Source organism: Akebia trifoliata, chromosome 11 (genome assembly GCF_017979445.1).
Source record: "Akebia trifoliata isolate Shusen 1 chromosome 11, ASM1797944v1, whole genome shotgun sequence".
In the NCBI taxonomy this organism is placed as follows: Eukaryota; Viridiplantae; Streptophyta; class Magnoliopsida; order Ranunculales; family Lardizabalaceae; genus Akebia; species Akebia trifoliata.
The window spans coordinates 11667599-11688269 of NC_141385.1; the positions used below are offsets into that span (position 1 = coordinate 11667599).

At 34.9% G+C, this 20671-nt stretch overlaps 1 protein-coding gene across 1 annotated transcript; it reads left to right on the forward strand.

Moving 5' to 3' along the window:
* Nucleotides 1–12353: 12353 nt before the first annotated feature.
* LOC147390935 (agamous-like MADS-box protein AGL61) lies at nucleotides 12354–16602 on the forward strand. Its single transcript, XM_086458953.1, has 2 exons — nucleotides 12354–12632; nucleotides 16315–16602. Exons 1-2 carry the CDS (start codon nucleotides 12354–12356, stop codon nucleotides 16600–16602), a joined length of 567 nt encoding a protein of 188 aa, XP_086315079.1.
* Nucleotides 16603–20671: the final 4069 nt, after the last annotated feature.

Genomic DNA, 20671 nt, shown 5'->3' on the forward strand with positions numbered 1-20671 from the left:
AGGGTTGTGAGATCCTAACCCTACTAGGGTTTTCGTTGTGGGTTATAATCTTGAGGAAAATACATATATTCACGAGAAATCCTTTCCTTACTAAGATAGAATCAGAATCAGAATCAGAGTCTGTTGAATTGGAATTGGAATTGGAATTAGATCCTCCATTGTAATAACGTTGGATAACAGAATCGAGAGAAGAGTGACCGAAGTAGAATGATTTTCCAGCGGGTGAGAATATGATAACAACAATATTTGAGCCAGAAAGACGGCAAAACTCAGCACCTTTTCCGCCAAGCCCCTTTCTTCTTTTGGAGAAAGTTACCTGTAATTTGGTTTGGTTTTCAATCTTCTCTATTTGAATATTTCTCTTGATGCTTCAGATGGCAACTTTGTTGTGTTTTGGAGAACAAAACTCAATTAGGATGGAAGGAAGGAAGAAGAATAGAAAAAATAAGAAATAAGGAAAATTCTAATTTGTGAGCTGTTCAAGGCTTTATAGAGTGAGCTCGGAGCGTGAGAGAATTTTGAATTTTTGTTATTATATTTTATTGGAGTTAGAGCGTGAGAACTTGGTTTCTGACATGTAAAGTGTACTTTTCAACATAAGAAAGATTGAGAAATAAATTGAAGATCAAATCAAAATAAGATGAGTTCAATTATCATGGCTGCTCTTCTGCTCTGCTGCAAGCTCCAATAGAGAGTGGGTTAGAAATAAAGGCTTCTCATTTTAAGGGTTGTGAGATCTTAACCCTATAAGGGTTTTGGTTGTGGGTATAATCTCTAGGAAAATACATATTTTCACGAGAAATCATTTTCTTACAGAGACAGAATCAGAATCAGAATTTGGTATAGAGACATGTACAGTGTACTTTTCAGCATAAGAAAGATTGAGAAATAAATTGAAGATCAAATCAAAATAAGATGACTTCGATTACCATGGCTGCTCTTCTGCGCTACAACGAGCTCCAATAGAGAGGGTTAGAAGTAAAGGCTAATCATTTTAAGGGTTGTGAGATCTTATCCCTACTAGGGTTTTGGTTGGGGGTTATAATCTCGAGGAAAATAAATGTTTTCACGAGAAATCCATTCCTCACTAAGATAGAATCAGAATCAGAATCAGAGACTGTTGAATTAGAATTGGAATTAGATACTCCATTACAGTAACGGTGGATAACGAAATCGACAGAAGAGTGATCGAAGCATAATGGTTTTCCAACGAGTGAGAAGACGATAACGACAATCTGTGCGTCAGAAAAATGGTAAAACTCAGCAGCTTTTCCGAAAGCCCCTTTCTTTTTTTGGAGAAAGTTACTAATAATTTGCTTTGATTTTTAATCTTCTCTATTTGAATCATTCTCTTTCCCATTATTTCTCTTGATGCTTCAAATAGCAATTTTGTTGTGTTTTGGAGAACAAAACTCAGTCAGGATGGAAGGAAAGAATGAAGAAGAATAGAAAAAGCAAGAAAGAAGGAAAATTCTAATTTGTGATTCAGCTGTTCGAGGCTTTATAGAGTGCGCTGGTAGTGTGAAAGATTTTTGAATTTTTTTTTTATTTTTTGTTGGAGGGAGAGCGAAAGAACTTGGTTTCAGACATGTAAAGTGTACTTTTAAGCATAAGAAAGATTGAGAAATAAATTGAAGATCAAATCGAAATAAGATGAGTTCGATTATCATGGCTGCTCTTCTGTTCTGCTACGAGCTCCAATAGAGAGTGGGTTAGAAGTAAAGGCTTTTCATTTTAAGGTTGTAAGATCTTAACCCTACTATGATTTTGGTTGTGGGTTATAATCTCGAAAAAAATACATATTTTCACGAGAAATCCTTTCCTTACTGAGATAGAATCAGAATCAGAATCAGAGACTGTTGAATTGGAATCTGAATTAGATCCTCCATTTTAGTAACGGTGGATAATGTAATCGACAGGAGAGTGACCGAAGTAGAATGGTTTTCCAACGGGTGAGAAGACGATAACGGCAATCTGTGCGTTAGAAAGACGGTAAAACTCCGCAGCTTTTCTGAAAAGCCACTTTCATTTCTTGGAGAAAATTACTAATAATTTGCTTTGGTTTTTAATCTTCTCTATTTGAATCATTCTCTTTCCCATTATTTCTCTTGATGCTTCAAATAGAACTTTGTTGTGTTCTGGAGAACAAAACTTAGTCAGGATGGAATGAAGGAAAAAGAATAGAAAAAGCAAGAAAGAAGGAAAATTCTAATTTGTGATTCAGATGTTCGAGACTTTATAGAGTGAGCTGGGAGCGTGAGAGATTTTTGAAATGTTTTTTTTATTTTTTATTGGAGGGAGAGCGTGAGAACTTGGTTTCAGACATGTACAGTGTACTTTTCAACATAAGAAATATTGAGACATAAATCGAAGATTAAATCGAAATAAGATGAGTTCGATTACCATGGCTGCTCTTCAGCTCTACTGCGAGCTCCAACAGAGAGTAGATTAGAAGTAAAGGCTTCTCATTTTAAGGGTTGTGAGATCTTAACTCTACTAGGATTTTGGTTGTGGGTTATAATCTAGAAAAAAATACATATTTTCACAAGAAATCCTTTCCTTACAGAGACAGAATCAGAATTTGGTACAGAGACATGTACAGTATACTTTTCAGCATAAGAAAGATTGAGAAATAAATTGAAGATCAAATCGAAATAAGATGAGTTTGATTAATATGGTTGTTCTTCTACGCTACGGCGAGCTCCAACAGAGAGTGGGTTAGAAGTAAAGGCTACTCATTTTAAGGGTTGTGAGATCTTACCCCTACTAGGGTTTTGGTTGTGGGTTATAATCTCGAGGAAAATACATATTTTCACAAGAAATCCATTCCTCACTAAGATAGAATTAGAATCAGAATCTGAAACTATTGAATTAGAATTAGAGTTAGATACTCCATTACAGTAATGGTGGATAACGGAATCGACAGAAGAGTGATCGAAGCAGAATGGTTTTCCAGCGGGTGAGAAGACGATAACGGCAATCTGTGCGTCAGAAAGACGGTAAAACTCAGTAGCTTTTCCGAAAGCCCTTTTCTTCTCTTGGAGAAAGTTACCTGTAATTTTCTTCGATTTTCAATCTTTACTATTTGAATCTTTCTCTTTCCCATTATTTCTCTTGATACTTCAGATAGAAACTTTGTTGTGTTTTGGGGAACAAAACTCAGTAAGGATGGAAGGAAGGAAGAAAAGTAGAAAAATCAAGAAAGAAGAAAAATTCTAATTTGTGATTTAACTGTTCGAGGCTTTATAGAGTATGCTGGGAGCGTGAGAGATTTTTGAATTTTATTTTTTATTTTTTGTTGGAGGAAGAGAGAGAGAACTTGGTTTCAGACATGTACAGTGTACTTTTCAGCATAAGAACGATTGAGAAATAAATTGAAGATCAAATCGAAATAAGATGAGTTCAATTACCATGGCTGCTTTTCTGCGCTGCTGTGAGCTCCAATAGAGAATGGGTTAGAAGTAAAGGCTTCTCATTTTAAGGGTTGTGAGATCTTAACCCTACTAGGATTTTGGTTGTGGGTTATAATCTCGAGAAAAATACATATTTTCATGAAAAATCCTTTCCTTACTGAGATAGAATCAGAATCAGAATCAGAGACTGTTGAATTGGAATTGGAATTAGATCTTCCATTGTAGTAACGGTGGATAACGTAATCGATAGAAGAGTGACCGAACCAGAATGGTTTTCCAGCGGGTGAAAAGACGATAACAGCAATATGTGCGTTAGAAAGACGACAAAACTCCGCACCTTTTCCGAAAAGCCCCTTTCTTCTCTTGGTGAAAGTTACATATAATTTGCTTTGGTTTTTAATCTTCTCTATTTCAATCATTCTCTTTCCCATTTTTTCTCTTGATGCTTCAGATAACAACTTTGTTGTGTTTTGGAGAACAAAACTCAGTCAGGATGGAATGAAGGAAGAAGAATAGAAAAAAGACAGAAAGAAGGAAAATTCTAATTTGTGATTCAGTTGTTCGAAGCTTTATGGATGAGCTAGGAACGTGAGAGATTTTTGAATTTTTTTTTGTTGTTGTTGTTGGAGGGAGAGTGAGACAACTTGGTTTCAACTTCTACAATGTAATTTTCAGGATCATAAAGATTGAGAAATAAATTGAAGATCAAATCGAAATAAGATGAGTTCAATTACCATGGCTGTTCTTCTGCCCTGCTGCGAGCTCCAATAAAGAGTGGGTTAGAAGTAAAGGCGTCTCATTTTAAGGTTGTGAGATTTTAACATTACTAGGATTTTGGTTATGGGTTGTAATCTCGAGGAAAATACATATTTTCACGAGAAAATCCTTTCCTTACTGAGATAGAATCAGAATCAGAATCAGAGACTGCTGATTTGGAATTAGAATTAGATCCTCCATTGTAGTAACGGTGGATAAACAAATCGACAGAAGAGTGATCGAAGCAGAATGATTATTTCAGCGGGTGAGAAGACGATAACGACAATTTGTGCGTCAAAAAGATGGTAAAACTCCACAGTTTTTTCGAAAAGCCCCTTTCTTCTCTTGGAGAAAGTTTCCTATAATTTGCTTTGGTTTTCAATCTTCAGCTTCAGATAGCAACTTTGTTGTGTTTTGGAGAACAAAACTCAGTCAGGATGGAAGGAAATAATGAAGAAGAATAGAAAAAGCAAGGAAGAAGAAAAATTCTAATTTGTGATTCAGCTTTTCGAGGCTTTATAAAGTGAGTTGGGATCGTGAGATATTTTTGAATTTTTTTTAATTTTTTGTTGGAGGGAGAGCGTGAGAACTTGGTTTCAGACATATACAGTGTACTTTTCAGCATAAGAAAGATTGAGAAATAAATTGAAGATCAAATCGAAATAAGAGGAGTTCTATTACCATGGCGGCTCTTCTGCTCTGTTGCGAGATCCAACAGAGAGTGGGTTAGAAGTAAAGGCTTATCATTTTATGGGTTGTGAGATCTTACCCCTACTAGGGTTTTGGTTGTGGGTTATAATCTCGAGAAAAATACATATTTTCATGAGCAATACATTCCTTACTGAGATAGAATCATAAACTGTTGAATTAGAATTGGAATTAGATCCTCCATTGTAGTAACGGTGGATAATAGAATCGCCAAAAGAGTAATTGAAGCAGAATGGTTTTCTAGCGGGTGAGAAGACGATAACGGCAATTTGTGCGTCAGAAAAACGGTAAAACTCAGAAGCTTTTCCGGAAAGCCCCTTTCTTCCCTTGGAGAAAGTGATTTGTAATTTGCTTCGATTTTCAATCTTTTTTATTTGAATCTTTCCCTTTCCCATTATTTCTCCTGATGCTTCAGATAGAAACTTTATTGTGTTTTGGGGAACAAAACTCAGTCACGATGGAAGGAAGGAAGAAGAGTAAAAAAAGTAAGAAAGAAGGAAAATTCTAATTTTTGATTCAGCTGTTCGAGGTTTTATAGAGTGCGCTGGGAGCGTGGAAGATTTTTAAATTTTTTTTTAATTTTTTGTTAGAGGGAGAGCGAGAGAACTTAGTTTCAGACATGTACAGTGTACTTTTCAGCATAAGAAAGATTGAGAAATAAATTGAAGATCAAATCGAAATAAGATGAGTTCGATTACCAAGGCTGCTCTTCTGCGCTGTTGCGAGCTCCAACAGAGTGTAGGTTAGAAGTAAATGCTACTCATTTTAAGGGTTGTGAGATCTTACCCCTACAAGGGTTTTGGTTGTGGGTTATAATCTCGAGAAAAATACATATTTTCACGAGAAATTCATTCATTACTGAGATAGAATAAGAATCAGAATCAGAGACTTTTTGAATTAGAATTGGAATTAGATCCTCCATTATAGTAATGGTGGATAACGGAATCGACAGAAGAGTGATCGAAACAGAATGGTTTTCCAGCGGGTGAGAAGGCGATAACGGCAATCTGTGCGTCAGAAAGACGGAAAAACTCAACAGCTTTTCCGGAAAGCCCGTTTCTTCTCTTGGAGAAAGTTACCTGTAATTTACTTTGATTTTCAATCTTCTCTATCTGAATCTTTCCCTTTCCCATTATTTCTCTTAATGCTTCAGATAGCAATTTTATTGTGTTTTGGAGAACAAAACTCAATCAGGATGGAATGAAGGAAAAAGAATAGAAAAAAGCAAGAAAGAAGGAAAATTCTAATTTGTGATTTAGTTGTTCGAGGCTTTATGGATGAGCTAGGAACGTGAGAGATTTTAAATTTTTTTTTTGTTGTTGTTGGAGGGAGAGTGAGACAACTTGGTTTCAGACATGTACAATGTACTTTTCAGCATAAGAAAGTTCGAGAAATAAATTGAAGATCAAATCGAAATAAGATGAGTTCGATTACCATGGCTGCTCTTCTGCGCTGCTGCGAGCTCCAACAGAGAGTGGGTTAGAAATAAGGACATCTCATTTTAAAGGTTGTGAGATCTTACCCCTACAAAGGTTTTGGTTGTGGGTTATAATCACGAGGAAAATACATATTTTCACGAGAAATCCATTCCTTACTGAGATAGAATCAGAATCGGAATCAAAGACTTTTGAATTAGAATTGGAATTAGATCCTCCATTATACGAACAGTGGATAACAGAATCGACAGAAGCGTGATCAAAGCAGAATGGTTTTCCAGAGGTTGAGAAGACGATAATGGCAATCTGTGCATCAGAAAGACAGTAAAACTCAACAGCTTTTCCGGAAAGCCCCTTTCTTCTCTTTGAGAAAGTTATCTATAATTTGCTTCGATTTTCAATCTTCTCTATTTGAATATTTCTCTTTCCCATTATTTATCCTGATACTTCAGATAGAAACTTTGTTGTGTTTTGGGGAATAAAACTCAGTCAGGATGGAAGGAAGGAAGAAGAATAGAAAAAGCAAGAAAGAAGGAAAATTCTAATTTGTGACTCAGTTGTTCGAGGCTTTATAGAGTGCGCTGGGAGCATGAGAGATTTTTTTTTTTTTTGTTGGAGGGAGAGCGAGAGAACTTACTTTCAGACATGTATAGTGTACTTTTCAGCATAAGAAAGATTGAGAAATAATTTGAAGATCAAATCGAAAAAAGATGAGTTCGATTACCATGGCTGCTCTTCAATGCTGCTACGAGGTCCAACAGAGAGTGGGGTAGAAGTAAAGGCTTCTCATTTTAAGGGTTGTGAGATCTTAACCCTACTAGGGATTTGGTTGTTGGTTATAATCTTGAGAAAAATACATATTTTCACGAGAAATCCTTTCCTACTGAGATAGAATCAGAATCAGAATCAGAGACTGTTGAGTTGAAATTTGAATTAGATCCTCCATTGTAGTAACGGTGGATAATGGAATCGACTGACGAGTGACCGAAATAGAATGGTTTTCCCACGGGTGAGAAGATGATAACGACAATCTATGCATCAGAACGACGGTAAAACTTAGTAGTTTTTTCGGAAAGCCCCTTTCTTCTCTTGGAGAAAGTTACCTGTAATTTGCTTTAGTTTTCAATCTTCTCTATTTGAATCTTTCTCTTTCCCAGTATTTCTCTTGATGTTTCAGATAGAAACTTTATTGTGTTTTGGAGAACAAAACTCATTCAGGATGGAAGGAAGGAAGAAGAATAAAAAAACAAGAAAGAAGGAATATTCTAATTTGTGATTCAGCTGATTGTTGCTTTATAGAGTGAGCTGGTAGCGCGAGAGATTTTTGAATTTTTTTTTAAATTTTTCGTTGGAGGGAGAGTGAGAGAACTTGGTTTCAGACATGTACAGTGTACTTTTCAGCATAAGAAAGATTGAGAAATAAATTGAAGATCAAATTGTAATAAGATGAGTTCGATTACCATGACTGCTCTTTAGCGTTGCTGCGAGCTCCAACAGAGAGTGGGTTAGAAGTAATGACTTCTCATTTTAAGGGTTGTGAGATCTTAACCCTACTAAGATTTTGGTTGTGGGTTATAATCTCGGGAAAAATACATACTTTCACGAGAAATCCTTTCCTTACTGACATAGAATCAGAATCAGAATCATAGACGGTTGAATTGGAATTGGAATTAGATCCTCCATTGTAGTAAAGGTGGATAACGGAATTGACAGAAGAGTGACCGAAGCAGAATGGTTTTCCAATGGGTGAGAAGAAGATAACGGCAATTTGTGCGTCAGAAAGACGGTAAAACTCTGCAACTTTTCTCAAAAGCCCCTTTCTTCTCTTGAAGAAAGTTACCTATAATTTGCTTTGGTTTTCAATCTTCTCTATTTGAATCTATCTCTTTCCCATTATTTTTTTTGATGCTTCAGATAGCAAATTTGTTGTGTTTTGGATAACAGAACTCAGTCCGGATGGAAGGAAAGAAGAAGAATATGAAAAGCAAGGAAGAAGGAAAATTCTAATTTGTAATTCAGCCTTTCGAGGCTTTATAGAGTGAGCTGGGAGAGTGAGAGATTTTTGAATTTTTTATTTATTTATTGTTGGAGGGAGAGCGAGAGAACTTGGTTTCAGACATGTATAGTGTACTTTTCAGCATAAGAAAGATTGAGAAATAAATTGAAGAGTAAATCAAAATAAGATGAGTTCGATTACCATGGCTGCTCTTTTGCGCTACTGCGAGCTCTAACACAGAGTGGGTTTGAAGTAAAGGCTTCTCATTTTAAAAGTTGTGAGATCTTAACCCTACTAGGGTTTTGGTTGTGGGTTATAATCTTGAGAAAAATACATATTTCACGAGAAATCTTTTCCTTACAAAGATAGAATCCGAATCACAATCAGAGACTGTTGAATTGGAATTGGAATTAAATCCTCCATTGTAGTAATAGTGGATAACGGAATCGACAGAAGAGTGACCGAAGCAGAATGATTTTTTAGCGGGTGAAAAGATGATAAAGGCAACTTGTGCGTCAGAAAGATGGCAAAATTCAGCAAATTTCTTGAAAAGCCCCTTTCTTCTCTTGGAGAAAGTTACCTGTAATTTGCTTTAATTTTCAATCTTCTCTATTTGAATCTTTCTCTTTCCCATTATTTCTCTTGATGCTTCAAATAGAAACTTTGTTGTGTTTCGGAGAACAATACTCAGCCAGGATGGATGGAAAAAAGAAGAATAGAAAAAGTAAGAAAGAAGGAAAATTCTAATTTGTGATTCTGCTGTTCGAGGCTTTATAAAGTGAGCTGGGAGCATGAGTGATTTTTTAATTTTTTATTTTTATTTTTTATTAGAGGGAGAGCGATAGAACTTGGTTTCAGACATGTACAATGTACATTTCAGCATAAGAAAGATTAAGAAATAAATTGAAGATCAAACCGAAATAAGATGAGTTCGATTACCATGGATGCTCTTCTGCGCTGCTGCGAGCTCCAACAGAGAGTGGGTTAGAATTAAAGACTTCTCATTTTAATGGTTGTGAGATCTTAAATCTACTAGGATTTTGGTCGTAGGTTATAATCTCGACGTAAATCCATATTTTCACGAGAAATCCTTTCCTTACTAAGATAGAATCAGAATCAGAATCAGAGACTGTTGAATTGGAATTGGAATTAGATCCTCCATTGTAGTAACAATGGATAACGGAATCGACAGAAGAGTGACTGAAGCATAATGGTTTTCCAGTGGGTGAGAAGATGATAACAGCAATCTATGCGTCAGAAAGACGGCAAAATTCAGCAGCATTTCCAAAGAGCCCCTTTCTTCACTTGGAGAAAGTTTCCTGTAATTTGCTTTGATTTTCAATCTTTTCTATTTGAATCTTTCTCTATTCCATTATTTCTATTGATGCTTCAGATAGCATCTTTGTTGTGTTTTGGAGAGCAAAACTCAGTTAGGATGGAAGGAAGGAAGAAGAATAGAAAAAAACAAGAAAGAAGGAAAATTCTAATTTGTGATTCAACTATTCGAGGCTTTATAGAGTTAGCTGGGAGCGTGAGAGATTTTTGAATTTTTTTTTTTTTTTGATGGAGGGAGAGTGAGTGAACTTGATTTCAGACATGTACGGTGTACTTTTCAGCACAAGAAATATTGAGAAATAAATTGAAGATCAAATCGAAATAAGATGAGTTCGATTACCATGGCTGCTTTTCTGCGCTGCTGTGAGCTCCAACAGAAAGTGGGTTAGAAGTAAACGCTTCTCATTTTAAGGGTTGTGAGATCTTAACCCTACTAGGATTTTAGTTATGTGTTATAATTTCGAAGAAAATACATATTTTCACGAGAAATCCTTTCCTTACTGAGATATAATAAGAATCAGAATCATAGACTATTGAATTGGAATTGGAATTAGATCTTCCATTGTAGTAACGGTTGATAATGGAATCAACAGAAGAGTGAACGAAGCAGAATGGTTTTCTAGTGGGTGAAAAGACCATAACGGCAATAAGTGCGTCAGGAAGACGGTAAAACTCAGCAGCTTTTTCGAAAAGCCCATTTCTCCTCTTGGAAAAAGTTACCTATAATTTAGTTTCGTTTTCAATCTGCTCTATTTGAATCATTCTCTTTCCCATTATTTCTCTTTATGCTTCAGATAAAATTTTGTTGTGTTTTGGAGAATAAAACTCAATCAGGATGGAAGGAAGGAAGAAGAATAGAAAAAGCAAGAAAGAAGGAAAATTCTAATTTGTGATTCAACTGTTCAAGGGTTTATAGAATGAGCTGATTCTGATTCTATCTCAGTAAGGAAAGGATTTCTCGTGAAAATATGTATTTTCCTCGAGATTATAACCCACAACAAAAACCCTAGTAGGGTTAAGATCTCACAACCCTTAAAATGAGAAGCATTTACTTCTGACTCACTCTGTGTTGGAGCTCACAGCAGCGCAGAAGAGCAGTCATGGTAATCGAACTCATCTTATTTCGATTTGATCTTCAATTTATTTCTCAATCTTTCTTATGCTGAAAAGTACATTGTACATGTTTAAAATCAAGTTCTCTCGCTCTCCCTCCAACAAAAAATAAAAAAAAAATTCAAAAATCTCTCACGCTCCAAGCTCATTCTATAAAGCCTCGAACAGCTGAATCACAAATTAAAATTTTCCTTCTTTCTTGCTTTTTCTATTCTTCTTCCTTCCTTCCATCCTGACTGAGTTTTGTTCTCCAAAACACAACAAAGTTTCTATGTGAAGCATCAAGAGAAATAATGGGAAAGAGAAAAATTCAAATAGAGAAGATTGAAAACCAAAACAAATTACAGGTAACTTTTTCTAAGAGAAGAAAGGGGTTTTTCGGAAAAGCTACTGAGTTTTGCCGTCTTTCTGACGCACAGATTGTCGTAATCATCTTCTCACCCGCTAGAAAATCATTCTGCTTCGGTTACTCTTCTGTCGATTCCGTTATCCAACGTTACTAAAATAGATGATCTAATTCCAATTCAACAGTCTCTTATTCTGATTCTGATTCTATCACAGTAAGGAAAGGATTTCTCGTGAAAGTATGTATTTCCCTCGAGATTATAACCCACAAAAAAAATCCTAGTAGGGTTAAGATCTCACAACCCTTAAAATGAGAAGCCTTTACTTCTAATCCACTCTCTGTAGGAGCTCGCAACAACGTAGAAAAGTAGCCATGGTAATCGAACAACTGAATCACAAACTAGAATTTTCCTTCTTTCTTGCTTTTTTTTATTCTTCTTCCTTCCTTCCATCCTAACTGAGTTTTGCTCTTCTAAACATAATAAAGTTTCCATCTGAAGCATAAAGAGAAATAATGGGAAAGAGAAAGATTCAAATAGAGAAGATTGAAAACCAAAGCAAATTACAGGTAACTTTCTCCTAGAGAAGAAGGGACTTTTCGGAAAAGCTGTTGAGTTTTGCCATCTTTCGGACGAACATATTGCCGTTATCGTCTATTCACCTATTGGAAAACCATTCTGCTTCGGTCACTCTTTTGTCGATTCCGTTATCCACCTTTACTACAATGGAGGATCTAATTCCAATTCCAATTCAACAGTCTCTGATTCAAACTTTGATTCTACTTTAGTAAGTAAAGGAATTCTCATGAAAATATGTATTTTCCTCGAGATTATAACCCACAATCAAAATCCTAGTCGGGTTAAGATCTCACAACCCTTAAAATGAGAAGCTTTACTTCTAACCCACTCTTTGTTGCAGTTCCCAGCAACGCAGAAGAGTAGCCATGGTAATTGAACTCATCTTATTTTGATTTGATCTTCAATTTATTTCTCAATCTTTCTTATGCTGAACAGTACACTTTACATGTCTGAGACCAAGTTCTCTCGTTTTCCTTCCAACAAAAAATAAAAATTAAAAATTAAAAAATCTTTCACTCTCCTAGCTTACTCTATAAACCCTCGAACAACTGAATCACAAATTAGAATTTTCCTTCTTTCTTACTTTTTCTATTCTTCTTCCTTCCTTACATACTAACTGAGTTTTGTTCTCCAAAACAGAACAAAGTTTCTATTTGAAGCATAAAAAGAATTAATGGGAAAGAGAAAGATTAAAATAGAAAAGATTGAAAACCAAAGCAAATTACAGGTAACTTTTTCCAAGAGGAGAAAGGGGCTTTTCGAAGAAGCTACTGAGTTTTGCCGTCTTTCTGAGGCACATATTACCGTTATCGTCTTTTCACCCACTGGAAAATCATTCTACTTCGGTCACTCTTTGGTCGATTCCGTTATCCACCGTTACTACAATGGTGGATCTAATTCCAATTCCAATTCCAATTCAACAGTCTCTGATTTTGATTCTGATTCGATCTCAGTAAGGAAAGGATTTCTCGTGAAAATATGTATTTTCCTCGAGATCAAAACCCACAACAAAAACCCTAGTAGGGCTAAGATCTCACAACCCTTTAAATGAGAAGCCTTTTCTTCTAACCCACTCTCTGTTGGAGCTCGCAGCGGCGCAGAAGAGCAGCCATGGTAATCGAACTCATCTTATTTCGATTTGATCTTCAATTTATTTCTCAATCTTTCTTATGCTAAAAAGTACATTGTACATGTTTGAAACCAAGTTCTCTCATTCTCCCTCCAACAAAAAAAAAATTCAAAAATCTCTCACGCTCCCAACTCACCCTATAAAGTCTCGAACAGCTGAATCACAAATTAGAATTTTTCTTCTTTCTTACTTTTTCTCTTATTCTTCCTTCCTTCCATCTTGACTGAGTTTTGTTCTCCAAAACACAACAAAGTTTCTATCTGAAGCACGATGAGAAATAATGGGAAAGAGAAAGATTCAAATAGAGACGATTGAAAACCAAAGAAAATTTCAGGTAGCTTTCTCCTAGAGGAGAAAGGGGCTTTTCGGAAAAGCTGCAGAGTTTTGCCGTCTTTCTAATGCACATATTGCCGTTATCGTCTTTTCACCCACTGGAAAACCATTCTGCTTCAGTCACTCTTCTGTCGATTCCCTTATCCATGTTCACTACAATCGAGGATCTAATTCAACAATCTGTGATTCTCATTCTGATTCTATCTTACTAAGTAAAGGATTTCTCGTGAAAATATGTATTTTCCTCAAGATTATAACCCACAACCAAAACCCTAGTCGGGTTAAGATCTCACAATCGTTAAAATGAGAAGCCTTTACTTCTAACCCACTCTCTGTTGGAGCTCGCAGCAGTGTAGAAGAGCAGCCATGGTAATCGAACTCATCTTATTTCTAATTGATCTTCAATTTATTTCTCAATCTTTCTTATGCTGAAAAGTACACTGTACATGTTTGAAATCAAGTTCTCTCACTCTCCCTCCAACAAAAAATAATAAAAAAAATTCAAAAATCTCTCGCGCTACCAGCTCACTCTATAAAGCATAAATAACAAGCTTGCAAAATTGAGACTACGAAAAGCAAAAGAAATAACAGTCGTCGATCAATTAAAAACATTATTAGAAGATATAAGTTCAGATACAAAATCAATAACAGATATACTAGAAACTGAAATCCATGAATTAACTCAACAATTTCAAGAAGATCAACAAGTAAACATGGTAACAATCCATCACAGATTGAACAAACCACCATTACCCAATTATTATAAAAGACCCAGTCCAATTGACACCCAATATGAAGAAAGAAGTCTAATGACCCAATCAGTTTATGACGGAAAATCCCTTTATGAATGGAATATAGATGACTTAACAGAATACAACATTTTAAATTTATTACAAGAAATGACAATGGTAGCAACTGTTGCACAACCATATGCTTCAGATCACCAAATAGCCCAAAGACTAGTTTCAGGCTTCACAGGACAATTAAAAGGATGGTGGGATAATTATATTACAAGTGATCAAAAAACCTTTATTCTAACAAAAAATAAAACTACTAAAGAAGGAACACTAATTAAAAATGAACAAGGACAAGATATAGGAGATGCAGTTAACACATTAATTTTTGCAATTACAAAACATTTTATAAGAGACCTAGAACAGTATAGAGATAGAACTTCTAAATTAATAACAAATTTAAAATACCCAAAACTTCATGATTTTCGATGGCATAAAGATGTTTTTCTTACTAAAATAAAAGTAAGAACTGACTGTAATCAAAGCTTTTGGAAAGAAAAATTTATCTCGGGACTCCCAACTTTATTTGCAGACCGAGTCAGAAACAAAATAAGATCTCTCAATAATGGTAACATTCCTTATTTAGATCTTACTTATGGTCAAATCATTTGTTTTATCCATTCTGAAGGACTTAAGCTTTGTAATGATCTACGACTCCAACACAAACTTAAACAAGACAAACATTCCAGTCGAAAAGAGTTAGGTCAATTCTGTGAACAATGTGGCCTTCCTCCACCCTTTTCTCCTTTACCCTCCAAAACCTCTAAACGTTCAAAATGCTTTCGTCCCCGCAATAGTTATTATAGTAACAAGACTAAATACCAACCAGTGGTTTCTGGGAAAAAAGAAAAACAAAATAAACAAGGTAAAAAATATTTTGAACGTTTCCAAAACCAAAATAAAAAAATAAAAAGAATTCCTACATGTTATAAATGTGGAAAAATAGGACATTATAAAAACCAATGTAAAGTAAAACAAAAAATAAATCAACTAGAAATAGAAGAAAACTTAAAAGTACAATTATCCAATTTGATGATCAACTCGGACTATTCAAGTAACAATGAAACAGAAGATGAAATAGATGACGTAGAACATTCAAGTAGTAATGAAAGAGTTGAAGAGAAAACAAATAAACCATTACAATTTTGCAACACATCGTGCAGATGTAAAACTATAAATGTGTTAACAAGAGAACAAAGAATATTATTTGACTATATAGATAAAATAGAAGACCCAAACTTACAACAAGGATATTTGTTACAGTTAAGAGATTCAATAAAAAAGGAAGAATCAATGGCTACACAATCAAAAAATTATAATTTACAAGAAATATTTAAAAAATACAAGGATTCGTACGTGTGGTCATGAGTTATTATGACAGCTAAGTACCAACACGAAGAATGGCACCCTAAAGATTCTCTCCTCCATGAAAAAATGACTCGTGTTTATGAGTTCATTTGATTGAGTATACCATCTTGGGGTAGTCAGATTATCATGACTCATTCACAATTATATATAATTGAAGAGTCGTGTGAACTTGAATCGCCATGTGACGTACTCAAATCACTCCATGCTGTGAAATCCGAATGCCTCGGGATACATGATTTCACTTTCCCATAAAATGTATATTTCCAGGGAATCGTGTATCCCAAGACGTACAGATCTACGATTCTTAAATTTGTCCACGTCATAGAATCAATTGAGTATGTCACCTAGGATAGTCATATTATTAGGACTCATATATAATTGAATAAGTCAACCGAGTGTCTAACCCAACTTGGTGTATTTTCAAATAGACCTGACTGAGTTGACAAATTGAGTTGATGAATTCCAAATTGACTTTGCAAATTGGTTAATTTGTCCGAGTTTTGTATATATGTCTCCTCATAATGACAGCTAACATGAGAATGGGATCTTAAAAGATTTTCTCCTTCCCGTTAAAATAGTAACTTTTACTTCCTAATTATGACACTTTGATTCGAAATTAAAAAGAAAAAAAAATCATATATATATATATATTAAAGAAATCAACCTATTTAACTCCGATTCTTCTGTTCTAAGCAAATTAATGGTTTGTAATCAAAGAAAGACAAGTATGGGTCGAAAAAAGATCCCAATAGAGAAAATAAACAACGCATCTTCCCTACAAGTCACAAACGGTCTCTTCAAGAAAGCAAGCAGAGTTATGTTTCCTAGGTGGTACAGAATTCTCCATTATAGTCTTCTCACCAATTGGTAAGCCTTTCTCCTTTAGTCACCCATGTGTTGAGTCAGTCCTGAATCGGTTCCTAAACTCACACCAACTCAGTCCTCTCCTACTAGACATAGACAACAATAATGGTTCTACTAGTGTTATAAGTGTGGAACAGCAAGAGTAGTATAGGGAGGTTATTAGAAAATTGGAAGAAGAGAAAAAGAGAGGAGAGAGGATTAAAGAGTTGAGGAAGAAAGGTGAGTGGGGTCAGTTTTGGTGGGAAGCACCCATTGATGAGATGGGGTTGGATGAATTGGAGGAGATGAGAGTGGCCATGGAAGAGATGAAGAAGAAAGCGGTGAAGAAAGCTGATGAGTTGTTGGTGAGAGGTTTTTTGGCTGATAATACTTTAGATGATGTATTTGATCATAATGAGTCCTTTTTGGGTCAGACAACGCTAGCTATTTACTAGTAGACAATGATGTCTTTAGTACTAAAATTTTGTTGGACCGAATACATATAGATATAGTCTATACAGTCTCAAAAGTAAATTTGTTGTAAAAAATTTCTTCCTAATGATTTTGATTTCTGATTAGAGTTTATTTTTAATTATTATTATTTATGAGAGATGATCAATTTAGTTTCTTAAAGGAAATTCATATAGTGTAGAAATGATCAATATATTGATATAGAACCATGTTTTTAAAACTCTTTTTACCATCTTGTCCAATGAGACAGAAAGACAAGTCAAAAGTATTGGAAAACTCGTCCAAGACAATTTGGTATTATTCATGGACAAGACGGTAAAAAGAGTTTTAAAACCATGGTTCTATATCAATATATTGATCATTTCTACACTATATGAAGTTCCTTTAAGAAACTAAATTGATCATCTCTCATAAATAATAATAATTAAAAATAAATTCTAATCAAAAATCAAAATCATTAGGAAGAAATTTTTTACAACAACAAATTAACTTTTGAGACTGTATAGACTATATCTATATGCATTCAGTCCAACAAAATTTTAGTACTATAGACATCATTGTCTACTAGTAAATAGCTAGCATTGTCTGACCCAAAAAGGACTCATTATGATCAAACACATCATCTAAAGTATTATCAGCCAAAAAACCTCTCACCAACAACTCATCAGCTTTCTTCACCACTTTCTTCTTCATCTTTTCCATGGCCACCCTCATCTCCTCCAATTCATCCAACCCCATCTCATCAATGGGTGCTTCCCACCAAAACTGACCCCACTCACCTTTCTTCCTCAACTCTTTAATCCTCTCTCCTCTCTTTTTCTCTTCTTCCAATTTTCTAACAATCTCCCTATACTATTCTTGTTGTTCCACACTTATAACACTAGTAGAACCATTATTGTTGTCTATGTCTAGTAGGAGAGGACTGAGTTGGTGTGAGTTTAGGAATCGATTCAAGATTTACTCAACACATGGGTAACCAAAGGAGAAAAGCTTACCAACTGGTGAGAAGACTATAATGGAGATTTCTGCACCACCTAGGAAACATAACTCTACTTGCTTTCTTGAAGAGATCGTTTCTTCTCTTGGAGAAGGTGACTTGTAGGGAAGATGTGTTGTTTATTTTCTCTATTGGGATCTTTTTTCGACCCATACTTGTCTTTCTTTGATTACTAACCATTAATTTGCTTAGAACAGAAGAATCGGAGTTAAAGAGGTTGATTTCTTTAATATATATATATATATATACGATTTTTTTTCTTTTTCTTTTTAATTTCGAATCTAAGTGTCATAATTAGGAAGTAAAAGTTATTATTTTAACAGGAAAGAGAAAATCTTTTAAGATCCCATTCTTGTGTTAGCTGTCATTATGAGGTGACATGTATACAAAACTCGGACAAATTAACCAATTTGCAAAGTCAGTTTGGAATTCATCAACTCAATTTGTCAACTCAGTCAGGTCTATTTGAAAATACACCAAGTTGGGTTAGACACTCGGTTGACTTATTAAATTATATATGAGTCCTGATAATATGACTATCCTAGGTGACATACTCAATCGATTCTATGACGTGGACAAATTTAAGAATCGCAGATCTGTATGTCTTGGGATACACGATTCCCTCAAAATATACATTTTATGGGAAAGTGAAATCATGTATCCCGAGGTATTCGGATTTCACGTCATGGAGTGATTTGAGTACGTCACCTGGCGATTCACATTCTCACGACTCTTCAATTATATATAATTGTGAATGAGTCATGATAATCTGACTACCCCAAGGTGGTATACTCAATCAAATGAACTCATAAACACGTGTCATTTTTTCATGGAGGAGAGAATCTTTAGGGTCCCATTCTTCGTGTTGGTACTTAGCTGTCATAATAACTCATGACCACACATACGAATCCTTGTATTTTTAAAATTTTTCTTGTAAATTATAATTTGTTGATTGTGTAGCCATTGATTCTTCCTTTTTTATTGAATCTCTTAACTGTAACAAATATCCTTGTTGTAAGTTCGGGTCTTCTAGTTTACCTATATAGTCAAATAATATTCTTTGTTCTCTTGTTAACACATTTATAATTTTACATCTGCACGATGTGTTGCAAAATTGTAATGGTTTATTTGTTTTCTCTTCAACTCTTCAATTACTACTTGAATGTTTCTACGTCATCTATTTCATCTTCTGTTTCATTGTTACTTGAATAGTCCGAGTTGATCATCAATTTGGATAATTGTACTTTTAAGTTTTCTTCTATTTCTAGTTGATTTATTTTTTGTTTTACTTTACATTGATTTTTATAATGTTTTATTTTCCCACATTTATAATAACTATTGGTCGGTATTTAGTCTTGTTACTATAATAACTATTGCGAGGACGAAAGTATTTTGAACGTTTAGAGGTTTTGGAGGGTAAAAGAGAAAAGGGTGGAGGAAGGCCACATTGTTCACAGAATTGACCTAACTCTTTTCGACTGGAATGTTTGTCTTGTTTAAGTTTGTGTTGGAGTCGTAAATCATTACAAAGCTTAAGTCCTTCAGAATGGATAAAACAAATGATTTGACCATAAGTAAGATCTAAATAAAGAATGTTACCATTATTGAGAGATCTTATTTTGTTTCTAACTCAGTCTGTAAATAAAGTTGGGAAGCCCAAGATAAATTTTTCTTTCTAAAAGCTTTGACTACAGTCAGTTCTTAACATTACTTTAGTAAGAAAAACATCTTTATGCCATCGAAAATCATGAAGTTTTGGGCATTTTAAATTTATTAGTAATTAAGAAGTTCTATCTCTATACTGTTCTGGGTCTCCTATAAAATGTTTTGTAATTGCAAAAATTAATGTGTTAACTGCATCTCCTATATTTAATTTTTAATTGTCTTCCGTGTCATTTTTGCCATGTCATTCCGGTCTAACCCCATATCTATGTTGAACCTATACTCTTATAAGAAAATCGTAGACAGATCTTGCCAGTTTTTTATTCAAGAGTGATCCAATTGAGAAAATCATGAAATGGCCGCCCTTGTTAGACTCCTTTGAAATAGATGAACCAACAACCTGTCAACATCTCCAAACTGGCACATAGATCCGCAGTAGAGCTTTAAATGGGACAGAGGGCACCTAATGCCATTGTATTTCTCGAAGTCGGGATACTTGAACTTTGGCGGCAATGATGCATTAAGGTATAGGCACAGGTCTCTAAACCTCATTCCATTTGTGGATTCCTTACCTTTCATCCTTCTAATCTCTTCCTCGATTGCCTCGAGTTTATTTGCAAGTTTCTCCTCTGTGGTACTCCTTACCTCAATTGTCCTGAATTCACATTCTTCCCCTTGAATGACCTCATGTCATGGTGGATTGCAGTGAATGTGAATTGGGGGTCCTTAATTGGTAGGAACGGTGGGTGGTAAGGTATTTTGTGCTTGTGGAAGATGTTGTTGCGGTTGCTTTGGCACAACCTAATTTGAGTCATAAGCTTGATGTTAGACAACTTGAATGATGTTTGGATTTGCCATTAGCAGATCTAGAATCTTGTCGTATTTTTTCAATGCCTTTACCACTATATCTAGCTTCAAGGTGAGATCTGTTATTACTTCTGTCACTGTCTGCTGAGGTTGCTCTGTGTAGATACCCCATTTTTGCGTTCGCCTGATTAATCAACTTATCAACCTGATTGCAACGGTTCCCAATGATGGATGATTATTCCAAGACTTTATTCGCTACTAGATATGTTTCAGAAATTCAGATGAAGTATCTCGAACTAACAAAATAGTAGAAATCACGCTACGCTAGGAAAATATAACCTTAAAAACATAGAAATCAACATTTCACAGACAAAAAGAAGTTTCACAGTAAAAATCACTAAAAATGATGAAATTACCAAAATACCCCTAACCTCAAAACATCCCTAGAGCCTTGTTTACGCTTAGGAAAATCCATTCGAATACATAAAACAACAAATCAAAATCAAATAAATCATTTCGCCAATTTTCACAAAATTCGACAAAATTACAAACATGCACCTCATAAAGTTCATGACCATGTCGCACAA